Genomic DNA, 21,216 nt, shown 5'->3' on the forward strand with positions numbered 1-21,216 from the left:
GATCAAGAGAGTATGTGTGACAGAAAGAGAGAGTGTGTGAAAGAGTAATGGAAAGAGATAGCGTGGCGAAGAGAAAGAGTGTGTGACAAAGAGAGAGAGAGAGAGTGACAAAAAAGAGCGGGAGCTTGTATGTGTGAAAGAGTGTAGTGAAGAAAGAGAGAGTGAGTAGGTGACAGAAGGAGAAAGTATGAGAGAGGGAAAAAAAAGAAAATGAGAGCGAGGCGAGGAATGTTCAGTTCAGTTTGTGTTTATGAAATTAACAAGTGTGTGAGATTTCGAGTGTTTATTAGATAGAAGATAAAGAAGCGAGGGAAAATAACTGCAGGGGAAAAGTTAATGAAGAAGTGTGGTTGGAGTGTGTGTAAGTTTTAAAAATAATTCCTAAGAGAAGTGTGTGTAAACGAAGCGAAGAAAGATCTTTTGTATTTATTAAAGACAGAAAGGAAAAGAAAGTGAAGATATGTATTATTTTGTTAGGAGAAAAGTGTAAGAATGACGCCGTGAAGTGATAAGCAAATGTTTCTTTCGAAAATGAACGATATATTACTTTCGTAAATAGATAAATCCCATATACAAAGTGAGAAGTTCTATTGTTGTCTCTGATCACCCCCTTATTTGAGTTTAGTTGTACCCTCTGGTCGGTGACTCATTTACTCTGCACAAATTTCTGTTGCCTAATATAATTTGTATCTACACAATACACATACATGATGTGTTAGAGCTGCTGTAGTTCATAGAACTGGATGGGTACAGTAAATATTTCCTGCAGACCCAATGGTGGAGTGAAAGGTGACGCTGAAGCTGACTGGTTGGCTTTGAACAGGTTCATAAATAATCGAAACTAATGACTACTCAGTACATCACCATCTGTGTCACCCTTACAGACTTGATAATATCACAATAAATTGTATTAAGATAATAATAATAGCTTCAAATTTGGGCACAAAACCAGTAATTTTTAAGAAGTGGGAATTAATTGCATATTTTATGATTTACGTTTTCGTGTTTTTGAAATAACGGACTGCAGTTAAAGTTTCATAGTATATATTTGAAAGAATTACAGAAACTCGGTGATTTGTCATTAAAGTTAGGAACATCTAGGACTTATAAAATGAGTATTCACTCAGTAGCTGGTCTGGAGCCATAAAAAAACAAGGAAGAACCAGGAAATACCTGACAAGGCCCATAAAGTGGCCTCGTTCTACCTCGCAAAATTTCTCCAGGTAATCTTGGGCGGAAGTAAAGAATACGTACACCACCAAAAACCTCTGAGTGTACGTATTCTTTCCTTTCGCCAGGCCTTCTATGAGTGTGCTTGCCTGCATGTGTGCTTGCCTGCATGTGTGTGAAGGTGTGTGTGTTTGTTGTGCGTGTTGTGTAAGCTGAAGCCCGCAGAGTGAAACCGCTTGGAACAGATTGACCGTCAACTCTGCTGTGCATGCGCACTAAGTTTTAACGTTCTAGCTCACTTCCGCTGTTTACAGCAGTACTTGGAAGGAAGGTGTGTAGTGTGTGATCGTCACATTGACCATGAAAGGGAAAGTTGAGCAGAGAACCGGCATCAAAAGCTTGGCGATACCTTCTCAGAGGCCTACACAAAGTTTTCAAAAAGTTTTCCTTGCTCTTGACACAATCAAGAAGATCCTGTGCAACTGAAACTCTTATTCATGAGCAGCACAGGCGTGTTTTTTCAATCCTGCTAGGGACCTATACTCTTTTGTACAGGATGTGGCAATGATGGGCACTTCTTGCAGCAGGTGTTCAGAGAGCTGACCACCCACGTTGATACATGCTGTCATTCCGTCATGAAGTTTTTCTTTTGAGTGTTTTCCCTGTTTCGGTTACGGCCAGCCATAGTATGCAACATATGCAACGCATAGCAAAAATGTTAACTGAGATGTTGAAAAATTCAAGCGTTGGCCGTGCTTGAAGCTTTTTAAAGCGAGGAAAAGTCTTGCACATTCTCCAAACAACGAATATATTGGCCCCCTAATAAAAAAAAAACCTTGTCTTCATCATTGAATGCAAACAAAGTCGTAGGTGTTACATCAGTTTTCCTTCCCCAAAAGAGATGGTTGATCAAAGACGAAGTATCTTTCACTCCAAACTGATGGATGGTTGTTGACTTAACTGAGTTCAGCCGCCCTTTGACATATCTTGATTTCTGTCCTGCAAGGTCTCCAACAAAAACCACTCATTTTACCAAGCCGACTCGATACGTTCGCCGATTTAGTCGCCCCTGCTCCAACCACGTGACAGGTTGTACCAGGTTACAAGTTACCAGTAGCAGTAAGAGTGACTTGAATTATATTGACTGACTAGCAGAGATACCCGGCGTTGCCCGTGTTACATGCAATTGAAGAATGAGACTTTTCTGTTATATTTTCTTTAAGGAACTGGAATACCTATGATTCGAATTTCATCAAAATTGCACATGAGGCTTCTTTCCCTCTTTACACACCCTAAAAAAATTCTAATCATGACACATTTATCCCATACTAATGATCTTTATGCGCATATTCCAAAATTCCAGTCTTCTGGAACCTATAAAAAGGATTTTGCTCATATAAAATGGAGCTCATGGAGCTCTAAAATGTGGGAATGAAGGCCCCTGTTGGGGGTGGGGGTGTTAATGTCAACCAGAGAAGTTGAATTGTTGGGAATGTTTTTAACTTGGGTCTTATAGTATGCCTGTATATATGTGAAAGTATAGTTTCACTTTAATAGTTTCAGTATGAAACTCCTGGCAACCAATATCTTTATACCCAGTCCGCCACTAATCGAGGGTGTTACGTTCCCAAAACCCCCAGCGATAGGTGAAAATCCGCGAAGTAGAAACAGTACTGTACTCTATGTTTTTTTAAAATTAGTTTCATAATTTTTATATATTTATTTTATTGTAAATACAAAACAACACTACAGAAGAATCGACGTAAGCTTAAATAATAAACCGCGATAGGTGAGCCGCGATATGGCGAGGGATTACTGCATATGAATCAATTTACACGTCCTTTACATTGGACAGATGCAGTGTTGCCGGAAGAAAAAATTCTGTTGTAACAAGAAACACGTTTTTTTATATAATTTTACTTATGTCTAATGAGTCCTCATTACCCCGAAGAATTTAATTTTTACCCCACTTGGGGTAATTTATCCCGGTTCTCCGACCCTTGAATTAACCCCTTCAATGCGGTGCTTTAGCTTTGTTCTGTAGCCAGTTACATTCCGAAATCGGTTACTGCAAGTTTTGAATAATTTTAAGAACAATTTTGCTTGCATGGACTATGAAATCATTGCATCTTCGTACATTGCTGCCGTAGACCATGTTTAAAATTCCTGGTGTAAATTATCTTCTGAATTATCTTATATTTTGTATTTGTGTCGGCATTCGTTGTCTGTGTAAACGTGAGAAGAAAAAACCCAATGTATTTTTGATTATAGATAATGGCGAATTAATTGTAAAAAGAGGAGAGTCTAAATGCCCTTCTAAATAGGAATTTTACCATAAGTATTTTGTATGTGTGGACATCTATACATTTTGTATCTGTGTGCCCATGTAACATCAAAATGTTTAAGCGTGACAAAGATAATATATTCGTAATCACGGATGAGAGGAAAATTTAAATGCTTTTCTCAGTAAGAACTTTTACCATCTCTAATTTGCGGGGATATTTGCTGTCTCCATGTAACATCAAAATAGATTGGTGTGACAAGAATAATGTATACGTACTCACGAATACCTTCTTTTATCGTTTATCTTTCACTTGTTTCAGTCTTTGGACAGCTGCCACGCTGGAGCACCACCTTGAAGGGTCTAGTCCGGGGGTTCTCAACCATTTTTTTAATCTATGGACCTCTTTTATTAATATTTTATTCTAGTGGACCCCTGTAACTATTCTATGTTTAAAAACTAGTTTTTAAAAATTTCTTTCCAAATTCCTATTTGATTTTTCACACAGTAACGTGTGTAGGTTGAACTACGTAAAATGTTATGGAAAGAAACGTAGCTGTTTCTCGAAATACATGGTGCCACTCTAGCGTTCGGTCTACCGCAGAATCCTACTTTAGCGTGCAGTCAACTGCAGTATCCTGTCTACGCTGTGAAATTACTTTTAGCGTGCCGTCTGCTTTTCTTACCCTTTTACACTTTAGCGTGCGATCTACCTCCACTATGAGAACTTTATACTACAGGATGATAAAAACAAATTGAATAATGTTGAATAATGGTTTATTAATAACTTAAACTTAAATCTTAATTAACGATACTCACTTCATACATAATGTTCTTCATGATTCACTGTAAAATGGCGATAACCCATGGCATTTAGATTAGAATATACGGGCCATTACTTAATTATTGAATCTTTTTCACATTCCCGCTCAATGATTGGTCATAGAGTGTTTCTGTCACGCCGTTGCACATAGAAGTATCGACAGTCAGAGCTTTGTTTCAGACTAAAGACCCACGGACCATCAATTCTACGTCCATGGTTCCTGTTATTTTGTACATCTACGTAATTTTCTTGAGCAAGAGGAGCATTGTCGCCATTTAGCAGTCTCCCACGATTGTATTTCCGTCAACCAGCAAATCTTGAATTATTGATACCTGACAGCTCGAAGACTAAGCAGGGAGTTGAAGAGATCTAATTACGGTGTTGTAGGGAATGGGGGAATAGTTTGTGTTACAGAAGATTAACTACAATGAAATAGAGAACGGCAAGAGTAGCATAGCCAGACTGTGTGCTGTCTGGAGCAACCTTTGAGTTTGCTGCCTTGCACTGGGCCCTCAAGACTATACGAACTTATGCAGCAAACCCAAAAGAACCGCCCCTAAACATAGAGGGGACAAACAAGGACAGACAAAGTGATTAAGTCGATTACTGGTATTTAATTTATCGACCCCGAAAGAATGAAAGGCAAAGTCAACCGCGGCGGAATTTGAACTCAGAACGTAACGGCAGATGAAATACCGCTAAGCATTTCGCCCGGCGTGCTAACGTGTCTGCCAGCTCGCCGCCTTCTGAAAAGTAAACTAGGTTCAGCACAAAATGGGTCTTAACTTTCACACTAGCAAGAACTATATTAGTAAATTTTATATTTGAGAAGGTCATGTGACACTGTTAACGTCTAGAAAACAGCCCTCATCTAGCAGCTTCATGGTAAAGGAGGTTACGTTAAGTATTCTTTGCAGATTTTGGGGTAACGTGTTATTTTTAGAAATATGTTGTTTTCCCTGCCTTTCTTACTAGTTAGTATCTGGTTTCGTAACATTTATACAAAACTGTCTAGCTTTTTATCAGTAATGTGTACCAAGTGTTGGACTCATTTGGGTTAATTTTGACATTAACATCCCCACGATTTTCACTAAGAAAAAAAAAATTTACAGTAGACTACAGAGAGTCACGTGGAGATGAAATGGTTGTACTTCGACCGGGAGATCCAAGACTGGGACAGTATAGCCCTTTTCCTTTAAGTTAAGACGATCACACACACACACACAGATATATATATATATAAGGAACGACCGTGCGAACTCAAAAAAGGAGAAATGGTGACGAATGGAAAAACAGAGGACTCCTTTTATTTAAACGTGTCACACGGTCGAACACACAAATATATATATCAATGATGATATACAAAATATGTTATGCTGATGCGACGACGGCGGTGGTCATCGTTGGCTGGACGAAGCTGTTGAAGTGGTCGCTGGCTGATTGTTGCTGCTGCTGTCGTGTGGTACACGGAGCAGTCTCTAAGAGAAACTGGACCGAGACGAATTTGCTGGGTATGAGTTGATCTATTTAAGGCGTTAAGGGGGCTCCAAGACGGTAGTAGGAAAACACTATCACGTGACCTTATTAAGGGCTGTGATTGGTCAGTTTGCGTTCTGGCGGGAACGGTTCGAAGAAGTTGCCGATTCGAATAATGATCAGTCACGTGATGACAAGGTTGATGTTTTCCGCTACGTCCGCGTTTGTCTATATTTAAATGAGAAGAATGGCGATAGCAGTTTTGTATCTAATGGCGGTAGGTAGTTTCGCCACACACACACACACACACACACACACACACACACACACACACACACACACACACACACACACACACACACACACACACACACACACACACACATATATACATACACGTTTATATATTTGTTTTGCAAGATTCTTGATGTGAAATAGTGTGTTGAAACAGATATTGTTGTATTTTGTATTTGGGGATGGTCATGCTGCCAGTTTAGCCAATAAAAACACACGCACTATATATTTGGTGCTAATTTGCTTCAGCCTTATATTACATTAATCGTATTTTTTCGTACATTAAATACGATTAATGTAATATAAATTTGAAGCAAATTAGCACCAAATATATAGTGCGTGTGTTTTTATTGGCTAAACTGGCAACATGACCATCCCCAAATACAACAATATATATATATATATTCTTGGTAGTCTTCCGAAATTGCAGTCTTGGTGGTCTTCCGTAATTTTTTTTCCTTAGTGAAAATCGTGCGGGTGTTAATATCAAAATTTACCGCAAAATAAGCACGTGCTTGGAGCATCAAAGAAAGGACATGCCACCACAGAACCAGTAAATGGTTTTACAGCATAAAAGAAATCACTTTAAACTTGCTAAAAGAATATTTGGGATATATATACATACACACGCAACATACAGAGAGAGAGAAAGGGAGAGACATTACACATGTTCAAACAATTGGAACATAATTAGATACACAGACACATAAACAGAGAGAGAGGGGGAGAGAGATAGAGAAACATTAAAGCGTCTGATGTCAAATAAGTCAGCGTCTCAGCGATGCCAAAACGGCTGCGCCGAAACGTCTCGTATTCCATCTTATTTCACTAAATACGTATTTGAAGAAGATATATTGTATTGTAATCTCATTTCACTCTGACATCAGTGACATCTATGTAACAAAATTTATTATCAGTTGTAGTTGTTGACGATAAGCTCAAACTTTTCCATAAAATCTCGCAAACATTGCAGTGAAATAAAAAAACCTGAACTTCAAGCACGTAAACTTTCCATGTACCTTTTAAATTACAGCGCCGCCACCGCCATCTCGATATTGATGACAAAGACTATCATCTGGAACACCCGAAAGAATGTATCTTTTCGATTTGTGTTGAATAGTTTATCGGTCAAAAGAAACATTAGACGTTTTGTTTGACCTATTTCACTTACATCTGATATTATCTCTCTTCTCTGAGATAATTCACTGATTCAGATATTTGTTCTTGGTATTGTAGGCCACTAAACTATCTACTAATTTCTACTAAGTTCAGTATTTCACTACTGAATTTATATCGGCTGTCTTGTTTCTGAGCGCAGCACATAGCTTATAATAAAGATAGGATATCACTATACAGGCATACCTCACCTACATCGTTAATTGGTTCCAGCAGACACGACTAAAGTCGAATTAACTTGTTTCTTGGCTAGGCTAGGCCGAATTTACTTGTCTCGAGGCTAAACCGATAATAACCATTCCCAGTCCTGTACTTTATTTATGAATGCATTGTCAATAATAAATATTTGATTTAAAAAAAAAACTATTTAAAACTTACAAACAAATAATTTTTTAATACAGTACAGTAAAAAAAAAGTAATCTAAATTTGCGAATAACAAGTTGGCGGTGTTTACTGTGCATCGCAGACGCTTTATGAATGCAGTTTGCAATAAGACATGGTAAAATATGAGCTCCGAAAGACCGATAAATAAGACAACGTAGCTGATTTCATGATTTCGTTCACTAAGCTACACTACTTTATGGTGTGTATCTTAACGTTTACTAGTTCCCTACGGTTTCACGAAGAAATCGATAATTGACCACTGAAATTGAGGCATTGCTTGAAAAGATTTTAACTGACTATTTTTATGAATAAATTCAGAAAAATCTCTCTATAGCGCTCTCTCTCTCTCTCTCTCTCTCTCTCTCTCTCTCTCTCTCTCTCTCTCTCTCTCTCTCTCTCTCTCTCTCTATCTATCTATCTATCTATCTATCTACCTGTATACACGTAGTTTTACTATTATTTGAAACGCATTTGGAACAAAACGTAAAAACGCTGTGGTAACAGCTACAGTACGAAACAACTTTTAACTGAAATATTTACAAGATCCTGAAATAAGAGCGAGATAAATAGTATAGGATGTTACATCCTGGTGTTAAATAACTTGCATCCCATAGCTAAATAACTTCATAACAGATACAGTATATAAAACCATAGCTGTTGAAGCTAGGATTGAGGATCTTTCTGAATTGAAAAGTGGTGTCCGTCAATTCATAAAGATCCAGGATTGACTCTGTAACCGTAACCACAGCAATAGATAACTTGTTCAAAGTTACTTGATGCAAGTTCAGTTGAACTTATTTAAAATGCGTTTCCCGAGCAAGTGACGTAAGAGAAAATATCAAATATCAACAGTCATTCAATTTCCATCGTAAAAGACAAGCTTTCAGACGGATAACGTATTTGATGATTATACCCGTTTATTTATTTATCTATTATCCAATCATTGAAATAATAACTGATGTTAAATAGACACACTAATTATAAGATGTCGTCTGCATTCAGCTAACAGGTGAATTGCAAAACAAAACGTTTCTTTGTATTTATAATGAATTGTCAACTCTTTACAACGCGTTCTTCTTGCTATCTTGTTCATTTGATGAAATTTCTGGTCTCACATTTTCGTTTTCAGCGATTAAGTTTTTATTTTGTGCTTTGGTTTCAATCTCGCCTATTGTCCATATATGAATTCATTCGTTATTACTAAATTTTACTGGTTTCATGTGACGAATGAGCCAGATGTTTTCGCCAAGCGGCTCGAATCTCTAACCTGATTTCACTATCTGATAATGGCTTTGAGAAAAGATTAAATTCTCTTCAGCTGTTAACCTAGCGAAGTATTTTAGCTATGTTAAAAAAATTGTTTCTAATGACATATCAACTTAGGCGAAAAATAAATGAGATATCAATTTAAAAGTAAGTTTCGTTTTCTGGTAGTTTAACATTCTAGTTCGTGTTCATCGTTAAGGCTTTTATCTGAAACATATAAAGTTTCCTCTTCCCGTTACCAAAAAACTAGAGAAGAAAATATAAATAAAAGAAACCTTAGCATACAAAATAATATTCGGTTTTATTGAAATAATTAGGGTGATATGATCATTATCACAACTGTTTTTCATTTGATACGTTCGACCTTTAGTTCTCAACTACGAAGAAAAACGTGAAGAGAAGGATTTTTTTGGCTTTGTTTTCTTTTCTAAGCAATGAATAATCCTACACAGAGATTTTATTATTTTCTGTGATATCAGTACATAATCTATAGTACCCTTCATACTTTTATCTAACCTCGTAGAGAATGTTAAAAAGTGAAAGTAACTTGATATCCTGGCAGATTGTTTTCTGCGCATTATCTGTGCGCGCGCACGCGTATATATTTGATTAATTCAACGATATAAATTCCTTTTAAAAGGGTGTAAGCATCCAAGTTATATTCAGTGTATCAGTGAAAAACCAAAAGATGTTGGCTTCGCATTGATGGATATGGGTAAATCATCAAAGCCTTGGGCCGACCAAAGCCTTGCGAGTGGATTTGGTAGACGGAAACTGAAAGCCCGTCGTATATATGTGTGTGTGTGTGTCTGTGTTTGTCCCCCCACCATCGCTTGACAACCGATGCTGGAGTGTTTACGTCCCCGTAACTTAGCGGTTCGGCAAAAAGAGACCAATAGAATAAGTAGTAGGCTTACAAAGAATAAGTCCTGGGGTCGATTTTCTCGACTAAAGGCGGTGCTCCAGCATGGCCACAGTCAAATGACTGAAACAAGTAAAAGAGTAAAAGTGAATTTATGTATGAGAAAAAGAAAACGGATTAATTGACATATAGACATCAATTTGGCAAAAGTAAAGAATACGCACAGCCTGTGTTTAAGGTTTAGGGTTAGGGTTTTTGTTACGCCGAAAACGGATGGTGTACGTATTCTTTATCTCCGCAATAAATCTATTAAAATAAATTCAATTCCGAACAATATCAAACTCATAGAACCTACAATCGTTTCCATGTCCAATTGATTCAAATTAGAGAAATTAAATTAAATTAAAGATTCATATTGAATATAGTTACTTGAGCATTTCGTCAGGGTAAGAATTTGATAGAAAAAGAACTACATCCCAATGTATTGGCTGATCATTGATAGACCCAGTCTTAAATTTAGATATGTGCGCTTACGGTGTGGGGGCGGAGTCCTGGATTTTTTGCGGGGTGTTGCCCAAAAGTTTTGAAAAAAATACGATATAAGTGGAATATCAGCCATTACTTATCAAAATTAATCGATTTTTTTTCTTGAGGCCTATGACTCATAAGGCTGGTTACCCGCTTTCCATGAGATATAAGTGGCCGGGATCTCAACATGCCCCATAATAGGATACCAGTTAGTTACAGGGTTCAAGACCAGTAATTTTGAAGAGAAGAGATAAGCCGATTACATCGACCCCTGTACACGTGTGCACATAGATATATATGTTATACGACACACAGTTCCAGCTATCAAATTGACTCACAAGGCACAAACCAGTCCAGGGCCATAGCAGACGACACTTGCCTAAGGGGACTGAACTCCAAACGACGTCATTACCAAGCCAGCTTCTTAACCACACAGCCTTGTCAGTGCCTATTAAAAGGTTTCTGAGGAGGGATATTTTTAGTAATCAAAGCATTACAAATAAGATCAAGATCGAATCGTGCTTTCAAAGCCCTTTCTACTTATTCCCTTTGTTCTGTCTTCCTCTCTCTGCTCTCTCTCTCTCGTTTTGTTTTATTTTTCTCTCATCTGTTCCATTTCTTTATTTCTGTTCTGCAGATGTGAATGAAATATATTTATTATTGACGAACTATGAATAACACACAACGTTTCCTTTATACACAAGCAACTCGCCCGCTAATTTCAGGCTGTGTAGAAAAATCTGAGAAAGACCCTAAAATAATCGACTACAAAAATGTTTTCCTACGTCCAACATTCAAGGAAAGTATTGTGTGTGAAGCATATGACATGAAAATTCCAGCTTATACTGTAGAGGTTGATTCAGGTAAATATAAGTTAAATGATTTGAATAACTTAAGCACACTTCTACAGGCAGTGAAGGTATATGGCCTAGTAATTAGAATTATTATGCTCACGATCATGTGGTCGCTGTTTTAGTTCTCAAACATGTGGTGCTCTAGAGCAAAACTCTTGCAGTGAGTCAGAAATGCTAATTTTGTTGCTGCGTTGTAGCACAGTCATGCTATAACAACTCCAGCCAATCAGAGCTGGGTGTGTATCAATACGAGAGGCAGTTCTTTGCCCATGAAGAGAAGCGAGAGTTTTAATTTAATTAGCAAATAGACAGCAGAAAAGTAACATCACTCTTTCGACATGGAACAGCAACTTTGTTTTGCACACCAACTTTGCATTTGCTAGTTCTGAATTATATCACATTTCTCTTTCAATATGGAACAGCTCTTTGTTCTTCACATCAACTTTGCGAGGCTTACTCTGAATTATATCAGCTCTTGACTTATCACTAAATCTATTGTTCAAACATAAGTGATAAAAGCTTTCCCAGACTCACACACACACAAGTTACACATCTTACTACTTGTCAATTGTTGTTAATTAAAAAATATTTTTGCCTTCTGATATTTTTCCTTTTACCAACTTCCACACTATAAATTATCAACAACACTCTCACTACACTGGTGACACTATAAATGCACTCACACTGAAATTGTAGACACAACAAATGAACACTCTCACTACATTGGTGGCTTACTACTCTCTTTATTTCAGTTTACTTTAGTCACTCAGATATAAATGAGTAACACCGCCATAATTAGCACTCCGTCAGTTGTGTTGATGAGGATTCCAGTTGACCCAATCAATGGAACAGCCTACAAGTGAAATTAATGGTGCAAGTGGTTGAGTGTTCCCCAGACACATTCTTAATGTAGTTTTCAAGGAGATTTAGCAAGATGCAGATGTGACAAGGCTGGTCCTTTGAAATATAGGTACTACTCGTTTTTTTTTGTTTTTTTTTTGTCAGTTGCATGAACTGGGACAACATGAAATAAAATGTTTTGCTCAAGGACACGACACACTGCTGCGAATCAAACTCACAATCTTAAAGCCATAAGCTGAATACCCTATCCATTAAGCAATGCACCTTGAACCCCACCTGCCTTACTGGTTAATGAGTGAAGTCTCTCTTGAACATTGGATGGTAAATCCAATAATTTTGTTTTCCTCTCAAAAGTTTTAATGTATTTTTTCTTATTTCCTTCTTCTGTGCAGATAGTTTCTGGAAATTCTTATATTCTAACCAATGGAAAGATTGCTGTATGATACGTGTAAAGCCTGGCTTTCTGAATACCGATTTGACCACGACATTAGCAAGTTTATTGAAGAACAAAAAAATATCAAGTCATAAAACTGTTGGCTTTATTAAATTTAGATCAAGCGATATTAAGGAAGTGAAGCCACAGGTAGGCTGGCTACTTTAAGTTTCCTACATTTTTGCCTTTTGTTTGTCCAAAGAAACATCCATTCTTGTTTTCAGACTTTTAGTTTGTCCTACTTTCATATGTTCGGAGTGAAGTAAATGTAATGGATATGTGCACAAAATAAACAACAGGAGAAAAATAATGATTGAAATCACTAGCATAGCTTGGGGGGCAGTAGGGGCAGCACTTTTAAAGGGGCGCCACTTTTAGGTCTGCTGTAGGCAATATGTGTTTTTTTGTGGAGTCTGGGAGTGGCAAATGGAAGGGCTGCCCCAGGCGGCACACACTCTAGCTATGCAAGACACTTGCCCAAGGTGCCATGCAGTGTGACTGACCCTGGAACCATGTGGTTGGGAAACAAGCTTCTTACCACACAGCCACAACTGTACCTATAATTGTCCAATAAGTTTTTGTCAGTCAGAAATTAAATGGCCCATGTATAGTAGGTAAACAGAGCATGTAGCTGGCAGTGAATTCACACTATTGACAAAGCTCAAAGAGGCAGAAATGCACATGTAGCACTCTTTAGGATATTTGTTATGTAAGACTCTCAAAAAAAAAAGACATTTAGGTAAATTACATAGGTTTCAACTAAGAAAATTTGCCTTGTATAATTTATAGACAGTTCTGTGCTTGCTTGCAGGTAACACCTATCATAGCTGCCTGCCAGTCTCTTCCCTCAAGATCTCTGCGTGTAACTACAAAGCTTACATGAGACTTTGATATTCATTACATAACATAAGGAACGCATAACTCAAATTTAATAAGTGGCACAACACTATAAAATGACAGATAATAGAGAGCTGTTTTAAGATACCAATCAGTGACATAATGCAATTATCACAATATTTTTGCCTGCTACTAATATATTTATGTCATTAAATATGTCCATAAGAGATATCATCTGCTAATGAATACTACAGTAAATTTGCTCTTTGTGACATATCTGCATTAAGTATGATACATAGATTGTTATTTTAATTTAATACTGCTTCTGTTGCTTATAAGAATTCCTAGTTGAAACTATTTCACTTCTCATTCTCTAGAAAGATCATTGGGAAAGGCTTGAAGAATGTAGCAATTTCTAATTTTCATTCTGTCTCAAAATATATGTTTTTGTAGCACTTCAAAAGAATTCAATACTTTCCATTTTTCCAACTTCAAATAAAAGTCATAGTTCATTTTCATTCCTTTGATTATATACTGTATGGACATTCTGTCTTGTTTTTATTTCAGAAATATGGAACAATACGTTTAGAATTTACATATTTTGGCAGAAATACCCAATACGTCGGAAGGAGTAAATCAGAAGAATTTAGAAAAGAGCATTACACAGCGAAAAAAACCAAAAGTTTAAAATCTAGGCTGGAAAGTAACCTCACATATCAGCTACAAAGACAGCGAGAAATTATACAGAATAGAATAAAATTAAGTGAATTTTCGGAATACGATAAAATTAAATCAATCAGATTAATTAATGCTAATCTCTCACATTTTCATTGTTCTGAGCCAATTAACCTTCGAGATGTTTTAGACACTGGTGATTCACCAAAGGAAAAATTGGCATCAGTTTTCAAGCCAACTGCTACTACTGTTCAGAAGACCATCAAAAGTCAACCAATTCTTCAGCGTCCAAAGCATACCCGTGAAACGAAGGGCAAGGGTAAAGACCCACAACACGATGAAAGCTTGTTTAATCAAACATATTTACAACCAATAAGTAGCCACAATATGTCTTTTAAAATTCTAGGTTTGTGGAAGTTACGTCTTATTTTGCAGCATTGTTTGCCTCTTAAAATTTGTTTATCATAAAACTAACTACTACTACTACTACTACTACTACTACTACTACTAATAATAATAATAATAATAAAATGATTTCTTTATTAACCATAAGGGTTTACATTAAGAAAAACATTATGGACAGCATAGATGCAGAAGTGGCTATGTGGTAAGTAGCTTGCTTACCAACCACATGGTTCCGGGTTCAGTCCCACTGCATGGCACCTTGGGCAAGTGTCTTCTACTGTAGCCTCGGGTCGACCAAAGCCTTCTCTCTGTCCCTATTTCCATACCCCCTCTTTCTGTTTACGTGTGTGAATATATTACATTATTCTTTTACTTGTTTCAGTCATTTGACTGCGGCCACGCTGGAGCACCGCCTTTAGTCGAGCAAATCGACCCAAGGACTTATTCTTTTGTAAGCCTAGTACTTATTCTATTGGTCTCTTTTGCCGAACCACTAAGTTACGGGGGATGTAAACACACCAGCAATGTTGGGGGGACAAACACACATATATACATATATACGACGGGCTTCTTTCAGTTTCCGTCTACCAAATCCACTCACAAGGCTTTGGTCGGCCCGAGGCTATAGTAGAAGACACTTGCCCAAGGTGCCACACAGTGGGACTGAACCCAGAACCATGTGGTTGGTAAGCAACCTATTTACCAGAATCATTAGCACATCAGACAAGATGCTTATAGGCCTTTTGTCCATCTTTACGTTCTGAGTTCAAATTCCACTGAGATTGACCTTGCCTTTCATCCTTTTAGGGTCGATAAAATAAGTACCACTTGAATAATAGGATCAAGGTATTTGACTAGCCACCCCCACCAAAATTTTAAACCTTGTGCCAATGGTAAAAAGATTTTCTCTCCAAATTTTTAATCAAGCATTTGTTTTTATGATTTTCTTTTCTTGTTTAGGAAGCATAATTCGACACGAGGATAAACAAAAGACTCTTGGCTATAAAGTACGAATGTCTAAACTATTTCTTAGTGATAAACTCCTTAATAAAACCCATAACATGTTAGAGAAGACTGTCTTAGATGCTGAGCTGAGACCCAAACACAAATCTGTTGATCTTCCAACGGAAACTAAGATTGTTGAAAGTGTGGGCTCCACCATCAGCTATAGCAAGTGGAAAAACTTTTCTGAACTGGTTTATGGCATCGTAGGCAGTCAAGAACTCCTTCGTACATTACTAAACAGTCATCCAGAGTGTCCAAAAACGAAATACAAAAAACTGTAAGAGGCTATTTAACATCTATTTAATTTTTTTTCTTTTTCTTGTGAGGTAACATGCAGTTTGCTTTCATAAAAGAAAAAAAATGAAAGTAAATTATCCTTAAAAAGTGGAAATTGTGATAGAAACTGGAAGTGACGGCAGTAACATACCAAATTTTTAGAAGCAGAACCTACAGAACACCCTCATTATGCTGCATCCACTGGCACCAAGGAGTGATATGTTAAGTATTTCAGGAAAAGCAACTGAAGTACATGATTCCAACATACTGTATCCAGCAATGAACACTATACAGCAGGCAGTTTGATGCTTGCATGTGGACGCATGATAGCCAACACAGTTACATGTGAGCAATGCAATAATCCTGCATGATTAAGGAGTTGTACTGAAAAAACCAACTGGAAGTAAGGGCATTGTTCCTATTGATTTACTTGGGCTATATGAGCCAATCCCCTTTTTTCAAGAGGAGCCATTTGATTTTCGGTTTCTATCGCAATTTACTTTCATTTATTTTAAAGATGATTTACTTTCACTTTTTCTGTCACTAAAATTACCTTTTAGTAAGTCCACTAGTTATTCCATTGCCTGATTGGGCAATTTAATTCAATGTATATCACAAGCTGAGACACGACTGCTATCTCCAGCAGTTGGGCATCTACCATTGACAAGATTGGTAAAGGTTGAAATCACATGATCTAGTAGTCTTGGCGGTGATTTTTCTCCCGCTAGCAATATAAACAAGAATGCTTATGTGCACCAGAAGACCAGACGAGAGTTTCTCCCATGGTAAATATTGCAGTATTTTGTGTTCTAACATGACATTGTATTTTAAGTGGGGATAAATATTACATTTTGATATTAAAACTGCTTCTGTCTATTAATTATTTTATTGAAAATCAGTATAAATTACGAACTGATTACATGCAATACTGGCTAAGCTAGAACACAATACTGTGAAGGCACATGAAAGCAGGGTTGTGAGTTAAACAAAAAATTAGATCAATACTCTTTTTACTCTCTTTTACTTGTTTCAGTCTTTTGACTGTAGCCATGCTAGAGCACCGCCTTTAGTCGAGCAAATCGACCCCAGGACTTATTCTATCGGTCTCTTTTGCCGAACCGCTAAGTTACGGGGACGTAAACACACCAGCATCACTTGTCAAGCGATGTTGGGGGGACAAACACATACACACACATATATATATATATATATATGTATATATACACAATGGGCTTCTTTCAGTTTCTGTCTACCAAATCCACTCACAAGGCTTTGGTTGGCCCGAGGCTATAGTAGAAGACACTTGCCCAAGATGCCACGCAGTGAGACTGAAACCAGAACCATGTGGTTGGTAAGCAAGCTACTTACCACACAGCCACTCCTACGCATAACTGACCTATGAAAGTCACATGATTTTGCAATTAATTTTGGTATTGTCTTGCAGGCATGCTAGACTCAGCGAACGTGGAAAATTGGACAGAATATTTAGGAGAAGAGGCCGAACTAGATGCTTAAAATGGATGAAACATCAAACTCTAAAGGCAGATGATGAAATGATGGATGAAAAAGATGAAACAGAGGAGATCTTTGAGATTTATAAAGCATCAAACATTCTGTCAACACAACATAATATTAAGGAAATTCAGATTATCCAGGAAAAATTACTGGAGTCCCTCGGACGCTTCGTTGTCCGGCAGGAACTGTTGTGTTTCAGCAATGGGTTTAGTACTATAAGAACGCTTGTTTTCATCAGACCATCTCTTTTCATGGAAGTGTACTTTTGATGAATGAGGAATGAATGATTAGATAATAAGGCCATAATATATATACATGTATGTGTGAGTATATATATTATGCATGTATATATATATATATATATGTGTATAATATATATATATGTATTGTGTATGTATATATATATATATATGTGTGTGTGTGTGTGTACTGTGTATGCATATATAATTTATATAAAATATATATAGGCATATAATATATATATATGCATATACATATACATATTATATAATATATATATCTATATATTATTTGTATATATATATATGTTTTATTTGTGTATGTATGTGTTTTTGTATGTTATATTTCTAAAATATGCATTTATGTACATATACATGTGTGTGTGTATATATACTTCTTTAATTCTTTAAAATGTTTCAGCTTATAAGCTGTGGTCATATAAATATATTATACTACATATATATATTCTACACTATATATATATATATATACATATAAATATATATATATATATTATACATCATCATCATCATCGTTTAACGTCCGCTTTCCATGCTAGCATGGGTTTGACGATTTGACTGAGGACTGGTGAAACGGGATGGCAACACCAGGCTCCAGTCTGATTTGGCAGAGTTTCTACAGCTGGATGCCCTTCCTAACGCCAACCACTCTATATTATACAATATATATATATATATGTATCTATATTATACAATGTATATATATATATATATATCTATATCTATATTATACAATGTATATATATATATATATATATATATATATATATATTATACAATGTATATATATATATATATATATATATACAAGATAAACCTACTTGGAAATAGATGCGTGGGGTTCATTCAAATAATATAATATATATATATACATACATACATACATATATATATATATATATATATATATATATATATATATATATGTATATATGTGTGTGTGTGTGTTTGTCTGTCTGTATGTATATATATATATGCATGCTCATTTGTTTCCCTAAGCTATCACCATATGACAGTGGTCCCTGACCAATGGGAGAATACTGCGACAGGATGGGTACAGGCTGCTGTTGAATGCATAAACAGCAGACCAGAAATAACCATTAAAAAAAAAAAAAACTTTGTTATGAGACTAATTGAGTCAGGAGAGATAACTCTGAAGGTATTACAGTTAAAATCGAAGATGGATTAAAGCAAAGAATGAAAAGTTATGTGATAGACACGAGAATTTGGTGAGTAAGCAGAGATATATGAGGATTAACAGGGCAGATTAAACCGAATCCTACAATTGCATTGTCAACTACGTAAGTACAAAATGTCATTATCAACTATCTAGACGAAAACAGAAGGTGCATTTTAATAAATTCTAACTTTGGGTTTCTTTTTCTACTATAAAATGCACAGCCATTGGATAATCCATTCAGCCAGCGATAGTTGAGAGTTTAAGACTTAATATATGTTCACTTACGTAATTGTTTGTTTGTGCGTATGTGATATTTGTATCTATGTATGTATATATTCATAAACGTGTGTGTGTCTGTGTATATATATATACATTCATTCATATATATACACACACATACATATATATATATATGCATACATATATATACATACATACATACACACGTAAAAGCACCCACTACACTCTCGGAGTGGTTGGCGTTAGGAAGAGCATCCAGCTGTAGAAACTCTGCCAAATCAGATTGGAGGCTGGTGTAGCCTTCTGGCTTACCAGCCCTCAGTCGAATCATCCAACCCATGCTAGCATGGAAAGCAGACATTAAACGATGATGATGACATATATATATACATATTTATTTCAAAAGATCTGGCTTTGAAGATGCTTTCTTGTTCTTTTTATGAAGTGTCCTGTCCATTATGTCCCAGAGGTGTTCAATAGGGTTCATATCTGGTGACTAGCTTGGCCATGGAACCTTTTTAATGTCATTCTCATCTGACAAATTTTGGGTTATTTTAGCCATATGACAAGGAGCCTCATCTTTTATAAATAATCTTCTTTAATCATTTCACCACTGGAGATTGGAAGGAATCCTTTCTGCAATGAGGACACATATTTATCTGATTTTATGTTTCCATCACATTCCACCAGCTCTGATCAACCATTGCTCCAAATTGCTCTCCAGTCTATCACAGAATAGCTGCCGTGTTTCATTGTTGGCTGCAATCTTTTCACATCAAATTCTTGATCACAGTCTCCAGACCCACAGATGAACACCTTTGTTCTGGTCTTCTGAATTATCTTTGCCTTTCATCCATATAGTGTTGGTATAATAAAGTACTAGTTAAATACTGGGGTCCATTTGATCCGCTAAAGCTCTCCCATTAAACTTCAGTCTATGTGTTTATGTTTGAACCAATTATTACAAAAAGTAGAAATAAAATACCTCATTGTATTTTAGTCACATTTCATAGTATCTAATTATAGTCTGAGTCCAAATTCTTATTATCGTAGCCTCTCATCCATCGGAGTTGACATAATAATGTACCAAGTGAAACCATATTACATTCCCTAAAATGTGTGGCCTTGTGCCAATTTTAAAAGCTGGTGTTATTAATAAAAATACAAGATATGGAAGTAACAATAAAATATCATTGTTCTTATTTCTCTGTTTTTCATTCCATAGAATCAGCTTTACCTTTCTTTTTACCAAGTTTGATATTAAAAAAACCCCAAAAAACTATGAAGTATTCTGATTGATTTAATAAACTGTACTTGCTTTCAAAAAATGTTGTGTTACCTTATATCTGTGTTAAAGATTATTGTTATTAATATGGCAGCATTGGATTGACAGTTGTGATGAATTGGTAACATTTATAAAGCACTTCATAAAATGCCACTTGGTATTTCATGATTCCTTAAGTTCTGAGTTGAGGTCATCTTTACCTTTTCACATAATAAACAACTAAAAGTGCCACTCATGATTTTCTAACATGCCACCAGCACAAGTGCTAGAAGTCGACACTGGTAACGATTCTTGGTACATATGAAATTTCTTCCAACTTCTTTTCCCTTATATCAAGCACAACCATTGATGGTAGCAGGGTCCTGTCTTTCTTCTACTTAAAGAATCAGTTTTACTGTTTCCTTTGAGACATTTCGACTGTAGAGTTTGCTTCCATTTCCTTTCATAATCTGTAGACACATCTCTGACAAAATAAGTCACCAAGTGTTCCCATGGGTGTACGAGACAATTTGATATCACGTAGAAATATAGACATTAACACGTCTGAACATCTAGTTGTATGTATGAATATATTTCTGCATATGTGCATGTTTTGTCTCAACTCCCAGATTCTATGTCCAGTCAGCCATGCCAAATTATAAACGCCCAAACAGCCAGTCTTAAACCCTTCTGCTTAAGACTATAATAGAGTGGCAAGAGAGAGAGATAGAACCGAGCCCTGGTAACCCCTCCCCACCTCCTCTTTAAGCTAAATTTGTTGCTAACTACTACTCCATGCATGGCTTCCACTTCAACCTAAAATTATTTTACCAAATATCTGAGATAGGTAACATTTTTTAAAACAAAGTTGTTACATGGTTTGGTTTGTATACCTGACAGGTAAGCGGATTCCTGATGTTAGTGTAACAAATGGTTAGCTAATTTGTATCAAAATTCCAGGAGCTTGAATCTTCATTTCTTTGTACCATAATCATAGCCTTTTATACACATAGAAAGCCCTCATGCTGTTACCTGATGCATGCATTAAAAAACGCCAACATGACGAGATTACAGATGCCCATCAATGTAGTCTGCAAAAGGGTTTCACAAAAGTGAGCCTTCTATTCATTTGCCAGCCCTGACTGTGATG

The 21,216-nt window shown here is 36.4% G+C and overlaps 1 protein-coding gene across 2 annotated transcripts; it reads left to right on the top strand.

Moving 5' to 3' along the window:
• Nucleotides 1-8,094: 8,094 nt before the first annotated feature.
• LOC106867360 (uncharacterized) lies at nt 8,095-20,145 on the top strand. Of its 2 annotated transcripts, XM_014912207.3 has the most exons (6): nt 8,095-8,614; nt 10,899-11,124; nt 12,369-12,559; nt 13,814-14,327; nt 15,287-15,608; nt 17,052-20,145. In XM_014912207.3, exons 2-6 carry the CDS (start codon nt 10,932-10,934, stop codon nt 17,389-17,391), a joined length of 1,560 nt encoding a protein of 519 aa, XP_014767693.1. In that variant the 5' UTR covers nt 8,095-8,614; nt 10,899-10,931; the 3' UTR covers nt 17,392-20,145. The 2 variants fall into 2 exon arrangements, with proteins under 2 accessions (XP_014767693.1, XP_014767694.1); XM_014912208.3 differs by lacking the exons at nt 8,095-8,614; nt 10,899-11,124 and adding an exon at nt 11,849-12,085.
• Nucleotides 20,146-21,216: the final 1,071 nt, after the last annotated feature.

The sequence above is a fragment of the Octopus bimaculoides genome, chromosome 8, assembly GCF_046866305.1.
Source record: "Octopus bimaculoides isolate indiv1 chromosome 8, ASM4686630v1, whole genome shotgun sequence".
NCBI lineage: Eukaryota > Metazoa > Mollusca > Cephalopoda > Octopoda > Octopodidae > Octopus > Octopus bimaculoides.

Excerpts from the sequence above, each read along its gene's own strand:
- LOC106867360 (XM_014912207.3), top strand. The coding sequence starts at position 10,932 with ATGAATAACACACAACGTTTCCTTTATACACAAGCAACTCGCCCGCTA. Across the intron at positions 14,328-15,286 it reads TATGTCTTTTAAAATTCTAG|GAAGCATAATTCGACACGAG; the intron begins GTTTGTGGAAGT and ends TTTCTTGTTTAG. Across the intron at positions 15,609-17,051 it reads AAAACGAAATACAAAAAACT|GCATGCTAGACTCAGCGAAC; the intron begins GTAAGAGGCTAT and ends ATTGTCTTGCAG.